Source organism: Ursus americanus, chromosome 36, assembly GCF_024610735.1.
Source record: "Ursus americanus isolate L20-20 chromosome 36, mUrsAme1.1.p, whole genome shotgun sequence".
Classification (NCBI taxonomy): Eukaryota; Metazoa; Chordata; class Mammalia; order Carnivora; family Ursidae; genus Ursus; species Ursus americanus.
This window is the reverse complement of record NC_142162.1, coordinates 23,863,579-23,879,216: the sequence shown is the minus strand read 5'-3', so window position 1 is coordinate 23,879,216 and position 15,638 is coordinate 23,863,579. Positions and strand designations below refer to the sequence as shown.

At 40.2% G+C, this 15,638-nt stretch overlaps 1 protein-coding gene across 4 annotated transcripts in view; it reads right to left on the bottom strand.

The window, feature by feature from the left end:
* Window positions 1-2,258: 2,258 nt before the first annotated feature.
* EIF2AK4 (eukaryotic translation initiation factor 2 alpha kinase 4) overlaps window positions 2,259-15,638 on the bottom strand; it is a 101,847-nt gene continuing 88,467 nt past the window's right edge. For 2 of the 4 annotated variants that reach the window (XM_045816216.2, XM_045816237.2), the window contains 7 exons: window positions 11,055-11,167; window positions 8,159-8,217; window positions 7,162-7,259; window positions 5,761-5,829; window positions 5,155-5,199; window positions 3,038-3,156; window positions 2,259-2,491 (listed from right to left, as the gene is read on the bottom strand). In XM_045816216.2, the coding sequence (XP_045672172.2) occupies window positions 2,434-2,491; window positions 3,038-3,156; window positions 5,155-5,199; window positions 5,761-5,829; window positions 7,162-7,259; window positions 8,159-8,217; window positions 11,055-11,167 (561 nt within the window). In that variant the 3' untranslated portion in view covers window positions 2,259-2,433. Of the gene's footprint in view, window positions 2,492-3,037; window positions 3,157-5,154; window positions 5,200-5,760; window positions 5,830-7,157; window positions 7,260-8,158; window positions 8,218-11,054; window positions 11,168-15,638 lie in introns of those variants that run through there. The other 2 variants (XR_006783108.2, XM_045816230.2) reach the window with 2 other exon arrangements.

Below are 15,638 nucleotides of genomic sequence, written 5' to 3'. Positions count from 1 at the left end.
TTTATTATGTAATGTCCTTCTTCATCTCTTGTTAAAGTCTTTTTTTTAAAGACTTTTTTTTTTTTAAGATTTTATTTATTTGACAGAGAGAGAGAGCACAGCAGGGGGAGAAGCAGGCTCCTCACTGAGCAGGGAGCCTGACATGGGGCTCAATCCCAGGACCCTGGGATCACGACCTGAGCCAAAAGCAGCAGCTTAACCAACTGAGCCACCCAGGCACCCCAAGATTTATGAGAGAGAGAGAGAGAGAGAGAGAGAGAGACCGCGGGGTTGTGGGAAGGGACAGAGGCAGAGACGGAAGAAACGAGAATCCCAAGAAGACTGTGCTGAGCAGAGACCAGCGTGGGGCTCCATCTAATGACCCTGAGGTCAAACCTGAGCCGAAACCAAGAGTTAGACACTTAATAACCCAGGTGCCCACTTGTGCTCATGGTCTCTCTCTCAAATAAATCTTTTTTTAAAAAAGTCACTTACGGTTTGCCTGTTTTTATTTTTCCTTCCCTTCCCCTATGTTCATGTGTTTGGTTTCTTAAAGTCCACGTATGAGTGCAATCATGTATTTGTCTTTCTCTGACTTTGCTTAGCATCATACACTCTAGTTCCATCCACAGTGTTGCAAATGGCAAGATTTCATTCTTTTGATGACATACCCTGTTGTGTATATGTACCACATCTTTATCCATTCATCAGTCGATGGAAATTTGGGCTCTTTCCATAATTTGGCTGTTGTTCATAGTGCTGCTATAAAACATTGGGGTGTGTGTGCCCCTTCAAATCAGCATTTTTATATCCTTCGGATAAATACCTAGTAGTGCAAATTGCTGGGTCGTAGGGTAGTTCTGTTTTTAATTCTTTGAGTAACCTCCGTACTGTTTTCCAGAGTGGCTGCACCAGTTTGCATTCCCCCCAACAGTGCAAAAGGGTTCTTGTTTTTTCTGCATCCTTGCCAACATGTAGTGTTTCCTGAGTTGTTAATTTTAGCCATTTTGACTGGTGTGAGGTAGTATGTCGTCGTGGTTTTCCCTGATGATGAGTGATGTTGCACATTTTTTCACGTGTCTGTTAGTCATTTGTATGTCTTCTTTGGGGAAACGTCTGTTCGTGTCTTCTGCACATTTCTTAGATTATTTTTGGGTTGTTGATTTTGATGAGTTCTTTATATATTCTGGATACTAGCCCTTTATCCAGTATGTCATACGCAAATATCTTCTCCCAGTCCATTGGTTGCCTTTTAGTTTTGTTGTTTCCTTCACTGTGCAGAAGCTTTTTATCCTGATGAGGTCCCAATAGTTCATATTTGCTTTTGTTTCCCTTGCCTCTGGACATGTGTCTAATAAGACGTTGCTATGGCCGAGGTCAAAGACTTTGCTGTCTGTTTTCTCCTCTAGTATTTTGATGGTTTCCTGTCTTACATTTAGGTCTTTCAACCATTTTGAATTTATTTTTGTGTATGGTTTTGTTACTTATTTTATGGTTGTTTTTGTAGTTCTTGGTTTCTTTCCTCTCTTGCTCTCTTCTCTCATGGTTTGCAGGCTTTCCTTAGTGATATTCTTTTCTCTGTTTTTTTGTATATCTATTACTGGTTTTTGATTTGTGGTTACCATTAGGTTAGTATCTAACCTCTTAAGTATATAGCAAACTGTATTAAGTTGACACTCACTTAAGGTTGAGCCCATGCTTTACTTCTCTCCCAACCACAGTTCTAGGTATACGGTGTTATACTTTACGTCCTTTTTTGTTTTTTCTCCCTTGACTAATTTTTATAGAAATACTTTCATTGCTTCGGTGCTTCCTACTTTTCCTGTGCCTACTATGATTTTTCCTCTCCACTGAGTCTTAATACTTTGGTCATGAATTCCTTTAACTTTTGTCTGAGAAACTCATTTATCTCTTCTATTCTGATTGATAGCCTTGTTGGATAGAGTATTCTTGGCTGCAGGCTTTTTTTCTTTCAGCACTTTGAATTTATCATGGCACTCCCTTCTGCTGAAAGTTTCTGCTGAAAAATTAGCTGATAGCCTTACAAGGGGTTTCCCTTGTATGCAACTGTTTTCTCTTGCTGCTTTAAAATTCTTTTCTTTACTACTTTTTGCTGTTATAGTTACTATGTGTCTTAATGTGGATCTTTTTGGATTCATTTGTTGGGAGTGGTTTGGGCACTCAGTCATTAGAATTAAGGGAAAAACATGGCTATTTTCTTGTGTTCTAGCTCCACAAAACCTTCAGAATTAACAGATTTACAACTTAAAAGCAGCAGATATATGAAAGCATTTATTATGTTCAAAAAGATAAATTTATATATTACACATGAAAAACTTACAAAGCTCAACTTTGTAGGACAGCTTCTTACAATGTAAAGTTAAAATTACAATAAATGTACATTTCATAGTATAAGCTCCTGTCTTAGAACTAGATAATGACCATTCTTTAGGATTAAAATAAGATTCGGTAGTAGTCATCTCTGTAGCTATACAGGAATAGCACAGATACCCTGCAAAAGACAAGACGTAGGATCAGTATAATGGGAGAAGAACAAAATTAACAACAAATTATTTTTAGAACACTTAACCGTAAAGTTTTGTTAAAAAAACAACGGGAAGGCTAGTGACTGAAAAAAATGACCTGTTACAGAAGCTTTAACTGGCACGGGTCCGTATGTAAGGCCCCTTAGGGGAACCCCGTTCACCTCACAGGTTTTCTTGTGTTTTAAGCAGACGGTAACATGAATGACTGGCATTCTGACATGAGGACCTAAAGCAAAGCAGTCACAGCATTTCCCTTTCACGTAGACATTGCTAGAGTTACCTGGGTGATGAAACTCGTAAGTGGGGCAGCTACTCCTGACAGTGCTGTTTGGTTACTGATAAATTGTGACTGTGATTCACAGTCCTGAACGGGATTTACTGATTTTTCAGGGGCAGTTCTAACAAAATGGTTTATCAGCCACCAAACCTCAACGAGACAATAAAATGTGTCACCTTAAACCCCTCTAGTTTTAACCCATGTTGAAACCTGCAATACTTTAGTGATAACTTACTTTTTTTCTACTTTGATGTTATAAATTTCATCACAGACTAATTTGAGGTATCTCTGCTTTGGCAGGCGTGACAGCAGCTGCTTCACAGTTGTGTTAAATGCCTGTTCATCAGCATCCCACTAGGAAAAAACAGATAAGACAAGACTTAGTTACTAATGTTTATTAACTGGCTTTTCCGGGGCCCTCATGAAACAACGGCGCCATTCCCCCTTTCAGTGTACTGAAAAAAGCAGTTACAGATGGAGCTGGTGGGGCAGCTGCTGGGGTTCTACCTTTGAAGCATCAATTTTCTTTAAACAAGACTCCTTATTAGATCCTGATCAGCAATAATGCAGTCACAGTGTTTTACTCCGACTTTAGACCAGTTATTTCTGCCCGCTTATTTTGTGGAAAATGGAAGTAACACCTCTTTCTGCGTCCATTTGAGTGGATCATAAAGCAGTAATTGCCAGCACAGTGGTATATACGCTTATTTATAAGACATCAACAGAAAATATATGAAATGTTACTTTGGGAGCAAAGTTTATTTCATCTAATCTAAATGCTCTGGATAGACGAAGTATTAATAGGACGTTAAAAAAAAATCTGTAGCTGTGATTATAATTTGTTGTCTTTGCTATTAAGAATGCTCATTCAAATTTTTTTAAGTTACTAGGCTATTTGATAAGCTACCCATTAAAAACATTTTTTTTAAATCCAGTATGGTTAACTTACAGTATTAGTTTCAGGTGTACAATACAGTGATTCAGCAATTCTGTACATTACTCCCTATTCACCATGAGAAGTGTACTTTTTAATCCCCATCACCTATTTACCCATTCCCCCACCCACCTCCCTTCTGGTAATCATCAGTTTATTCTCTGTAGTTAAGAGTGTTTCTTGGTTTGTCTTTCTTTTTCCTTTGCTCATTTTCTTTGTTTCTTAAATTCCACATATGAGTGAAATCATATGGTATCTGTCTTTCTGTGGCTTACTCCAGTTAGCATTCTAGTCTCTAGCTCCATCCATGTTGTTGCAAATGGCAGGATTTCAGTCTTTTTTATGGCTGAATAATTTTCCTGTGTGTGTGTGTGTGTGTGTGTGTGTGTATACACACACACCCCCATCCCCCACATCTTTATCCATTCATCAGTGGACATTTAGGCTGCTTCCGTAATTTGGCTGTTGTAAAAAATGCTGCTATAAACATAGGGGTGAATGTATTTCTTTGAATTAGTGTTTTGTATTTTTTGGGTAAATACCCAGTATTTACCAGTAATGTAATTACTGGATTGTAGAGTAGCTCCATTTTTTGAGAAATCTCCATACTGTTTGCCACAGTGCCTGTACCAGTTTGCATTCTGACCAACAGTGCAAGAGGGTTCCTATTTCTCCACATCCTCTCCAACACTTGTTGTTTCTTGTGTTTTTGATTTTAGCCATTCTGATGGATGTGAGGTGATATCCCATTGTAGTTTTGATTGTATCTCCCTGATGAGTGATGTTGAACATCTTTTCCTATGTCTGCTGGCCATCTACTCATGTCTTCTGCCCATTCGTTAACTGGATTATTTTCTGTGCTACCCATAAAAAATTTTAAATTACAAAAATAAGTTTCCCCAGTTGAAATGAAGGTCTGAGTCAGCATTGTATAGTGGTTAGGAATACAGATTCCCCTAGCCTACCTAAGTTCAAATCCTGGCTCTGCTAGATTACTAGTAGGTTGACCTTGAGTGAGATATTTACCATCTCTTCTTCATTCTCTGTAAAATGTAAAACACTTCTGCTACTGTTTATCTATATAATGGGAATAATAGTACCTACCTCTTGAGGTTGTTTCATTAAATGAGTTAGTTAATATTTGAAAAATGCTTAGAGCAAGGGCTGCCAGAGCCTGACCACAGTAAATGTAGGAGGTGTTAAAATAATCTCTGAAACTTAAAAGTGACTAGGAAAGTATGATTCTCTCAAAATCTGATTAGTAATATCTACGTCACATGAAAGGAACAAATTAGATTCCTGGAACTGCCCAAAAGCTTCGCTAAGAAAATAGTGCCATTTTCAATTATGTTTTGGCCAAGTAACAACAAAGCTTTAGAATTTAAAGGCCACAGTGCGCAAGAGTTCATTTTGCTTACCTCTAATGATAAAAACTGTAAGATTGTTTCTTTGGGTAGATCCACCTGTTGATACACAAAAATGTTTGTCAAGTTTTGTCGTCTGTCAGGGAACCCTAGGCAGCACATACTGACTTGTCACAATGGTGTCACTTTGGATGGAGCAAAACAATCAGGCTTGCAGAGTCTGGGACCTACTGTGCTGTATCAGATCAAGCACACGTAAAGGAACCATAGCGTGGTAAGGGGTCAGCACTGGTGAACGAATACCCCAGTCCTCACAGGACACCCCAGAGGCTTGATGCTGTTGCCTGTACTCAGTGTATTTTTAATGAGGCAAAGGTCTGAAACATATTAGAAAAGTGGTGACTTTTGTTTTTATTCCCCTTGCTTCCCATCTTTCAGAGGAAGAAAACTAGAGAAACAAACACAGAACCTTCCATCCCCCGCCCCCCCCCCCCCCAGTTTTTACACATATAGATTACATGTGGTTTGCATCAGTGAGAAAAGGCCTGCATCCCCATACTGTGCACAGGAAGCAAAAATGCCCTGACCTGTGAGGAAGTAACTTTGATGACAGGGACAGGGACACAGGCAGTTCTCAAAATGTTAAAGAGAGCAACTTACAGCCAAAATTTCAATTTCACTGCTTTTCTGATGTAAGTTGGCAAGGGAGGTCTGAAGTCGTGTTTGTACCTAAACGAGAAGACTTGTCAGAGTTCAGAACCTGTCAACACAAACCATCTTTCTTGCCGTCTTATTTCCTATTGTAGTAAACATTCATGAGTGACAAACCAAGACCTAGAATGTCTCCCAAAGACTGTCTAGGGACTTGGAAAGACGGCTGCCCAGCCTATCCCGATCTCAGGAGAAATGAGATTTTATAGTGTGTTTTGATAATTTAATACTCCACCTTCTTACTTCTTTTTAATTTTGAAATGACAGCTAAAACCTCCGGGCACTGAAACTGCATGTGGAAGCGGGGGGATTTTGGTATTAAGCTAAATTTGGAAAAAGGGGAAGGTGACAGCAACGAGGACATGGAACTGAAATTGGTTGTAGATGAACACAGGAGAAAGATGTGAAAGTGAGTTGCCGTCCATCACACGGAGAAACAGCTAGGAGTGTGCACAAAAATGAGGTAACTTAATCTTTTGTATTTCGATCTAATCACGTTTTTTTAAAGATTTATTTGAGAGAGAGGGAAGCAGACTCCCGTGGTGAGTGTGGTGCCCGACTCGGGGCTTGATCCCACAATCCTGAGATCATGACTTGAGCTGAATTCAAAGAGTCAGGAAACTTAACTGACTGAGCCACGCAGGTGCCCCTTTAATCACATTTCTAAATAATGACTGCTCTCTAACACCCACTTCCCAAGTGAGGCCAGTGTCCTTACTGAGCTCATTAGCTGGAGGACTGGCCTGATCTTTTCTCCCTACCTATTTAAATCCTTCAGGGATCCCCCTCCAGGAAACCTTCATCTATCATCCAAGCAGACGCTGATGTCCACCCTTCCCCTATGTCCCAACACTCACCTTCAGTGTATCTCATTCAGCATTCTGTTACTTCTATTGTTCTCTAACTGTATAGAACATATGCTTCTCTTATAAACTCTTTGAAGATTGGGGCTATGCCATGTCTTTTAAATTTTATACGGTATTTCAAGCAGAGAGCAAATACCAAAAACATGTATGTGGTGAGAAACCGATCTCTTCTGCTTTGTTACTTAGAACAGAAACAAAGCAACCCTGTCTGCCAACAGATCCAGATCAGAAAGTCTTTGTTTAGATCTAGTAATCCTCACAGTAGGTGCTTCGAGGTGCCCATAATGTACACAGATGCCTCTTTGGAGGACAAATGGGGTAGAATCCTAACACCAGAGAGATGCTTTGTTGATGAAATTTTCAGAAGCCACCAAGTTAAGGAAGTGGGAAGAAAACTCTTTCCAGGAAACCGTTTCTTATCTTCCTTTCCTGTTTTCTTCCTCCCTTGTAGCTTACATTAGAAAGCTGAGGAAAGTGTACCTGCCTGAATTTCGTACCGCCTCCTAGTGCTGGCTGACAGCTTCTCTGGGGCTATCACACTCACAATGGGAACAACTGCTGCTCCGTGGATTTCAAACAAACCTGAAACAGAGAGTTGCAGAATTTAGGGACTTATCTGCTCCCACTTTCTGTAACATACCACAGAGATGGCAGAGAGGATTAGTAGAATCCACTCTGGGCTAGATTCTGTCTGGGCTTTGTGTTCCATCTCTGCAACTAGCTGCACTTGACCTGGAGGAACCCAAAACCCTAACACTGAGCAGTTTTAGTGCTTCTGTCAGGACTCCCAGCCTTCTCTCAGGTGGGAGTGGGGGTGGAAGGTGACAAAAGCATAGACAGGCTGTATGAGTCACCAAAACCTCATGAACTAAGGGGGAAAGAAAAAGTCAAACTTACTATCAAACTCATACTTTAAATTCCTCAAAGTATATGAAATCTGACAGTGGCAGGAAGTCCATGCTAACAACCAACCAAAAAGACTCAGTTCTGTTAAAAGCCAAATACATCTTCTTGTGGACGTAACCGGGACATTTTTCAGTAAGGCTGGCAAATGTGATGAAATTACGACCTAACTCTCACCACTGTTCATTCTTGGCTTTCATGAAAACAAACGCATACCTCATCTTTCCCAAGGTTATTTCAATACATTATTCTTCAGTCTTCTGTGTGGGGAAAATTCCCAGTAACCACTTTTAGTCTATACAGTAAACTGAGTCAAAGGAAGATTAAACCAGTTGTGAAAATAAGACAGGAAGACAGAGTGTATTATGATTAGAGGAATCACCAAGCTCCTAGTCATTTTCTAGGATGTGAGTTTCAAAGCGTAGAGATAAAGTCCATTTGGTACAATTAATTGTATAGGTTACTTTAAAGATACATTTTCTGATATAACAACGAGTTAGCCACAGCAGTGTTCATAGCCAATGCACGCACACACACACACACAGCATTATTACGCTTAGATTATAATTAGTCAATACCTGAAGCATTAGAAAAGGAGCCCTTCAGATTTTGCGCTGCAAGATTATCAGAAGTTTCTCTAAAAACAAGCAAACAAAAACAATTAGAAAACAGTCAATAGAGCAACACAACAAAGATAATTTAAAGTGAGCCATTTTTTTCTATTAAATGTAAAAATTAAGTATTGGTTATTAGTGGAAGAAAAAAATTTGAACTTAATTATGCTTTTGGTCAACAGCAAGTAAAAATTATAAAGGATGTCATTTCAAATTAACAAATGCCTAAAGACAACATTTTGATTTACTCAGCTATGCTTGAAATCCTGGCTCAACATAAGAAGCTAATTTCAATGAACTATAATGGGCGTTCTTTCCGCTCCCCTCACAATGTGAGGAAACATCAGCGAGGACATGCCCCACCTTTATTATGGCAGGAACCTTGGTGATCACCCACAGGAGAACATTTAGTAAATAAGGAGATTCTTTCAAAAGCTGTGAATGGATGTTCTTTGAAGATTCAATTAGCTTATAGCCTTTGAGAGACACAATAACACTCTATCTTGGGAAAACAGGGAAGTAATCATGCACATGGAGGAAAGATTTTAAACTTTGCCCTGCTAAAACTGAATCCCATCTGGGCCTTTTAATTGTCTTAATAATGTTCACCTGTACTATTAATTAGTTGAGTATTTTATGTTTTCTCTTCTAAACCTCTACCTTTTTTGGGGATCAGTTATCCTAATACCTGGCACTTCTAGAACATTATTATTTTCTCAGAAGAAGCCTGATGGTGAATTTACATTCAAGCTAGGTGCAGATGGGAGGGAGCCTGGGGTAAGGGAGGGAGAAGAAAGTAAGACTGTTTATTTTATATAAGCCAAGGTTTTTCACTGTTGGCACTATTGACATTTTGGGCCAGATAATTCTTGGATGGGGGTATGGGGGGTCAGTGATGTGCACTGTAGGATGATTAGCAGCACCCCTGGTCTCTACTAGATACTAGTAGCACCCCCAGTTCTAACAACCAAAAATATCTGCAAACAATGCCACATGTCCCCTGGAAGGCAAAATGTCCCGACTGAGAATCACTGATAGAAGCCAAAAGAAGTATTTTTGATTATAAGCATATATATAAAAGTTACACATTTATAGAAAATTAAGAAAATTAAAGAAATTTAAAGAAAATGAAGATCCCTTGCAATCACACTAACCAGAAATAACTACAGTTAAAAATTTTGGGGGGGGGGCACATTAACCGCTCAGTTAAGTGTCTGCCTTCGGCTCAGGTCCAGGGTCCTGGGATCGAGCCCTGCGTTGGGCTCTCTGCCCAGAGGGGAGTCTGCTTCTCCCTCTCACTCTCCCTCCGTGCTTGCTTGCTCGCACTCTCTCAAATAAATAAAATCTTAAAAAAAATCTGGTATATCATTCCAGACAATGTATGGGCTATGTATTTTGGTTGAAAAAAACAGGATCATATAGCTTATCTGTGGACAGATTTCCATGTCAATAAATTCAGCTTTACTAGAATCATCATTTTTTAAAAAAATTTTTTTAAGTAAACTCTACGCCCAATGTGGCCCTCGAACTCATGGCCCTGAGATCAAGAGTTGCATGCTCTAGTGAAAGAGCCAGCCAGGCACCCCTAGAATCAGCATTTTTAAAGGCTGCACACCATTTCATTGTATTTACTATAATCCAATCTTCTACCAGTGGATGTTGTGATATTGTAAGTGAGAGCTTCTCCCAGTGTGGTCCAGGGACCTCTGGAAGTTCCTGAGATCCTTGCACATGTCTGCAAGGTCAAAACAGTTTTCACTACAATGTTAAAATGTTATTTATCTTTTTTATAGATGAGAAAAACCTCTTCTAAGCCTTTACCTTTTTCGAGTCATCCTTTCACAAATGTGTCATGGAATTTTCCAGAGACTGTATGATGGGTGATAGCACAACAACAGACTGAATCAGATGCAGATAGTGACAATCTAGTTTTTTCTATTAAAGTGTTAAAGAGATTACAAAAATGTAAAACAATGCATTATCTGTAAAATGTCAAACTGTCACTCTTCCAAAATTTCTTTTGTTTTGGAAAATGGTTTTTTATTTTTATTTTTGCAAAAGAGAGCTTTGCGGAGGCGGGGGGGGGGGGGGGGGGAAGGGCAGGGGGAGAAGCAAACTCCCCGCTAAGCATGGAGCCTAGGCTGGATCCCGGGACCCCGAGATCATGACCAGAGCTGAAGGCTGACACTTAACTGACTGCGCCATCCAGGTGCCTTGGGTTTATTGTTATTTTAAAATAAATATTTTTAAAATGTTTGTTTTAATTTCTAACAAATTACTGATAGCTATAACCCCCATAAACGAAGTTCTTTGGTGCTCTCAAATAATTTTTAAGGGTATAGAGTGGTTCTGAGACCAGAAAGATTGAAACTGTTATAAACAATGCCTTGCTAGACATCTTTGTACGTACCCCCATGGAATAATTTTTACTCTTTTTAATTTTTAGTTTTAAGGCAATTTTAACTTTGTTAAATTCCTATCCAGAGAGTTGAAACAATTTACATTTCCGTCATGAGTATATGCCATCTTTTCCCAGAATATATTAGATCTTTCAAATACTTTGACAAAACACTACCAAAATGTACTGATTAACAGACCAAATAGGATTAATTTTGGTTCCTTGGGCCTTTCAAACTGATAAAATATTCTCTGAGATGTTATGAAGAACAAACCCTGCAACTATGATTAGTCTTATACAGGGGGGGTCCCATATTTAAACTGCTGAGTTAATCAGAAGCAACAGAATGATCCATTAAAAGTTACCCTGATGTATCTTTGTTTCCCAAAAGGATCAAACTGATGTTTAAGATAAAGGAACAGAAGTTCTACAGTCACAGCTGGTGTTCTGGGCTTTTGTTACCTGATAGTCCTTTCATCACTGACTTTAGTTCTGAGTTTCTGCAAAACGTGGTCTATAAGATCAGACTCCTGCACATGTTTCTCTGTTTGCCTTTCCTTCTCAAAAGACTTAACCTTAAAAAGAATGAAACAGAACCATCAATTTCTGAAGCCAACAGGCTGAATCAGAGTATAAAACGAAGTGAACAGTTTAGGTTGGTGGTTCTTAACCAGGGGCAATTTTGCTCATCACAGGACATTTGGCAACGTTTGGAGACCTCTCTGGTTGTGACAGCTATACGGGGTGCTACCAGCATCTCATGGGTAGAGGCTTGGGGTGCTGTTCAACTTCCTACAGTGTCCAGGACAGCAGCCCCCACAATTATTTGGCCCCAAATATCACTGGCTTTGGGAAACCCTGGTATAGACTGGGAAAGCCTATCATTGAGGAGAGGATTTTAAAAAGGCCAAGACTAACCAGCTCCTATTTCATTTGATTCTTCCACATAATTCTTCCCCTTGAACATCCCATGGTCAGTCATCAGTTTCCACAGTGCCCCCCTCTCCATTCCAAGCCCAAGTCCTTTCATCCACTTCTACGGTACCTGTTCTTTCATCTTCACTCCATGGCCAGCACTCAACCTTGCCTTCAAACAGCCTTATATTCTTCCCACTGCTATCTTCCACTCACTCCGTTCCATGCTACACACCCCTGCAGATTAATTTTTCTCACATACCACTCTAATGTCCCTTTCTGTCCAAAACACATGCTGGCTCCCCACTCGCTGCTCCATGAAGTCCAGATTCCCTGGTTGGCATTTTGCTCTCCATGATCTAGCTAAAACCATTCTCTCCTGCTGAAGTATCCTTTGCAGTCCTTCTGCTTCACCCAAAGTAGACTTATTCAGGGTAATACCCAGAATAGTTCTCTGCTGGCCTCCCTCTGACTTCGGAACAGGCTAGTCAAAGAATTACCATTACCTTTGCCATTCCTTCTGCTTAGAAGTCCCTTTCAGCACACATCTCTACCCTGCCCATCCACGAGGGTCCCCTCTCAATCCCACCTCCACCCTGGAGACTTCCTTGCTACCTCTGAGGTAATCTCCCAGGCTGAGGAACCCTCAGAGAACTGCACTGCAGGACTCTCATGGCATTTAGCATTTGCTAACTCATAATCATGCATGACTGTGTTGTGTTCCCTACCAGATTAGAGGATCCCTGACAGCAGGGCCTGATGCTTCAATGTCCCTGTATCCTTTAGGATCTAAACTTCCATCCCCTTCCACACTGTGAACACTTAAAATGCATTTGCTAAATGGATGAACGAAGTGATGTCTTGCCCTTCAAATATGAAAGTGACTCAAGATTCAAAAGATAGACTGGCTGAAACAATGTGCTAGAATGAACAAGAGCACATGTAATGGAGATAGATGTGAAGTCCTATACTGAAAGCCCTCATTGTAGGTGGCCAGCCAGGCATGGTGATAACTGCGAAAAGGCCAATGGGCTTTAGTTGCTAAGTTCAGTACAAGCCAAAGAGCCACATGGTTGCTAAGAGTTCACAGTAAGCTGTATGAGGAGAAATACGGTATTTGGAATGAGGGAGGTCAGACACCATTCTCATTTAGTCAGAATATGCGTAGAGTGCTCTGTAGAATTCTAGTATCACATTTAAAGACAGACATTGACAAGGCATGTCTAGAGGAGGTCAACTAGGAGGGTCAAGGATTTGAGAAATCATGTTATGAGGAATGGCTTAAGTAACCAGAATGTTTAAACCAAAAAAGAGGAGAGAGTGACGTGGCAGTGGTCTCCTACAATTTATTTCAAGGTGGCCGAGAGGAGGAAAAATTAGACTTGTTATTTTGACTACTCTAGAAGGCAGAACTAAGACCACAGAGTGTAAATTTTGGGAAGGAGACTGATTCAAGTCTTTAAAATTCGTTAATCATTACAGCAGTGTATTACAACACAAATTATGCAGCAGAGGCTTGATGGCCCTCTCTTCGTAGTATTGCAGGAGCACTCTGCTCTGGAAGAGGCCTGATCAGTTCTTAGAGTCGTTTATGATTTTGCGACTAACAAGCAGACGAGTAGTGGGGACTTGCAGATCTTCCCATAAAGGATAAGCTACTACAAGAACTGCCTTCCTGCCTTAAACAATCAAAGTCAGACAACACACTGAACGATGGTTTTTCAGACCTTAGACAACAAGTAGCGGAGGACTATTTTCCAAGAGAAGGAAACACAGCGAGTGCCCTACCAGTGCCCGTTTACTGTGATGATGCCTGCAGACTGCAGTACAGGACCGCGAAACCTAAACAGAGACCAGGAGTCTTGTCAAGGTAGGGAGACAATTTAGGCAGACCGAGATGGCTAGAGACTGTGGGGTGGAGGACTAAAGAGAAGAGTGCTCCACACTCACAGAGAAAGATCAATTTCGGAAGCTCTGTGGAGCAGTCCACTCAGTTCTTGCCAGAGATCTCAACTGTACACTACTGAAAGAAAACTGTCTGGGGCTGGGCAGACGACCACCAGAAAAGAGTAGGCGTACTCATTTCTGGAATTCACAGGGCTGGGGATAGTTGGTATTCTTACCAGGGTAGAGAGACCTCAGACTACACAGGGCACCAGGCAGAATCCACCTAAAGGTTTTGCCTTACTAGTAATGGGGCTAACTCAGCTTAGACCAACGGCTGCCCTGGGTCCGCCCTAACAACACGGAAAATGAAGCCTGGAAAAGGTCAACCAATTCAAGAATTTTAACTACACCCCAGAACAAAGCCCAGCAGTATTTATAGGAACATAAAAACTAGCACCCAAAAGTGTAAAATTCATAATGTCCAACAACCAATCAAAAATTACTAGTAGGAGGGTCGGGTGGCTCAGTCAGTTAAGCATCTGCCTTCGGGTCAGGTCATGTTCCCAGGGTCCTGGGATTGAGCTCCATGTCGGACTCCCTACTCGGTGGGGAGCCTGCTTCTCCCTCTCCCTCTGCCTGCAGCTCCCCCTACTTGTTCTCTGTCAAATAAATAAGATCTTCAAAAAAAAAAAATTACTGGCATGCAAAGTGGTAGGAAAATATGACTCATAACCAGAAGAAATGATAGACTCAGAAGTGTCAGAAATGATGGAATTAGTAGGCAAGCACCTTAAAACGACTATTTTTTTTTAAAGATTTTAAGTTTTGGGGCACCTGGGTGGCACAGCGGTTGAGTGTCCGCCTTCGGCTCAGGGCGTGATCCCGGCGTTATGGGATCGAGCCCCACATCAGGCTCCTCCGCTATGAGCCTGCTTCTTCCTCTCCCACTCCCCCTACTTGTGTTCCCTCTCTCGCTGGCTGTCTCTATGTCTGTCAAATAAATAAAATCTTTAAAAAAGATTTTAAGTTTTAATAAAATAAGTTTTAATAAAGTAAGTTTTATTTACATTACCTCTACACCCAATATGGGGCTTACACTCACAACTCTGAGATCAACAGTCACATGCTCTACTGACAGCCGGCCAAGTGCCCCTAAAATGACTATTTTAAATCTTATAAAAAATGTAAAGGAAACAAAACCTCAGAAATGGAAGATAAATGAAGTTACAAATGTAACTTACACAGATGAAAAAATACATAATCTATGCAGTGGGATTAACAGCAGGTAAGATATTGCAAAAAGATCAGTGAATGGTCCTGAATAAAGCATAGAGAGAAGGAAAAAACAGAAGACAAAAATGGAGTCTTAATGAGCTATGGGTCAATATCAAATGATTAACATACTGTAATCAGAGTCCTACAAGGAAAAGACGAGAAGGGACGGAAAAATATTTAAAAAATAATGTCTGAAATTTTTCTAAATTTTTATTTGACAGCACAAGCAGAGGGAGAGACAGAGGGAGAGGGAACAGCAGACTCCCCACTAAGCAGGGAGCCTGATGTGGGGCTCGATCCCAAGACCCCGGGATCATGCCTTTTTATTGTGCCAAAGGCAGGCACTTAACCGACTAAGCCACTGAAGTGTCCCTAAAATAAGTAAATCTTAAAAAAATGAAGGTGAAATAAAGACTTTCTCAGACCAAAAACAACTGAGAAAACTGATAAACCAGCAGACCTGCACAGACCAGAAATAGTAAAAGAAATTCTTCAGGCAGAAGGAAAATGAAATCAGAACGATGTCTGCCTCAACACAGGAATCAACAGTTCTAGAGATGGTAAATATGTGGGTAAATATAAAGGACATTCCCCCCCTTATTTTAAAAACCTCTTTAAAAAATAACTAATTAAAGCCAAAATAAAAACAATGTATTGTGGAATTTATAACTTATGTAAGAAAAAATACTTGGTAACAACAGCACAAAGAATGAGAGAAGGGAAATGGAAGTATTCTGTTATAAGGTTCTTACACTGTTAGGTGAAAGGCATATAATGTTTTTTGAAGGTTGAATGTATTAAGTTAAAGGTGTATACTGTAAACCCTAAGAAGTGACTAAAAAATCTCACCAAAAACAGGAGTAATGGTTAGCAAACCAACAGTAAAGATCTAAAAAGAAGGCATGAAAAGAAAAAAGAAAAAAAAAAAAAAGAAAAAAGAACAGATGGAATAATTAGAAAAGTAATAAA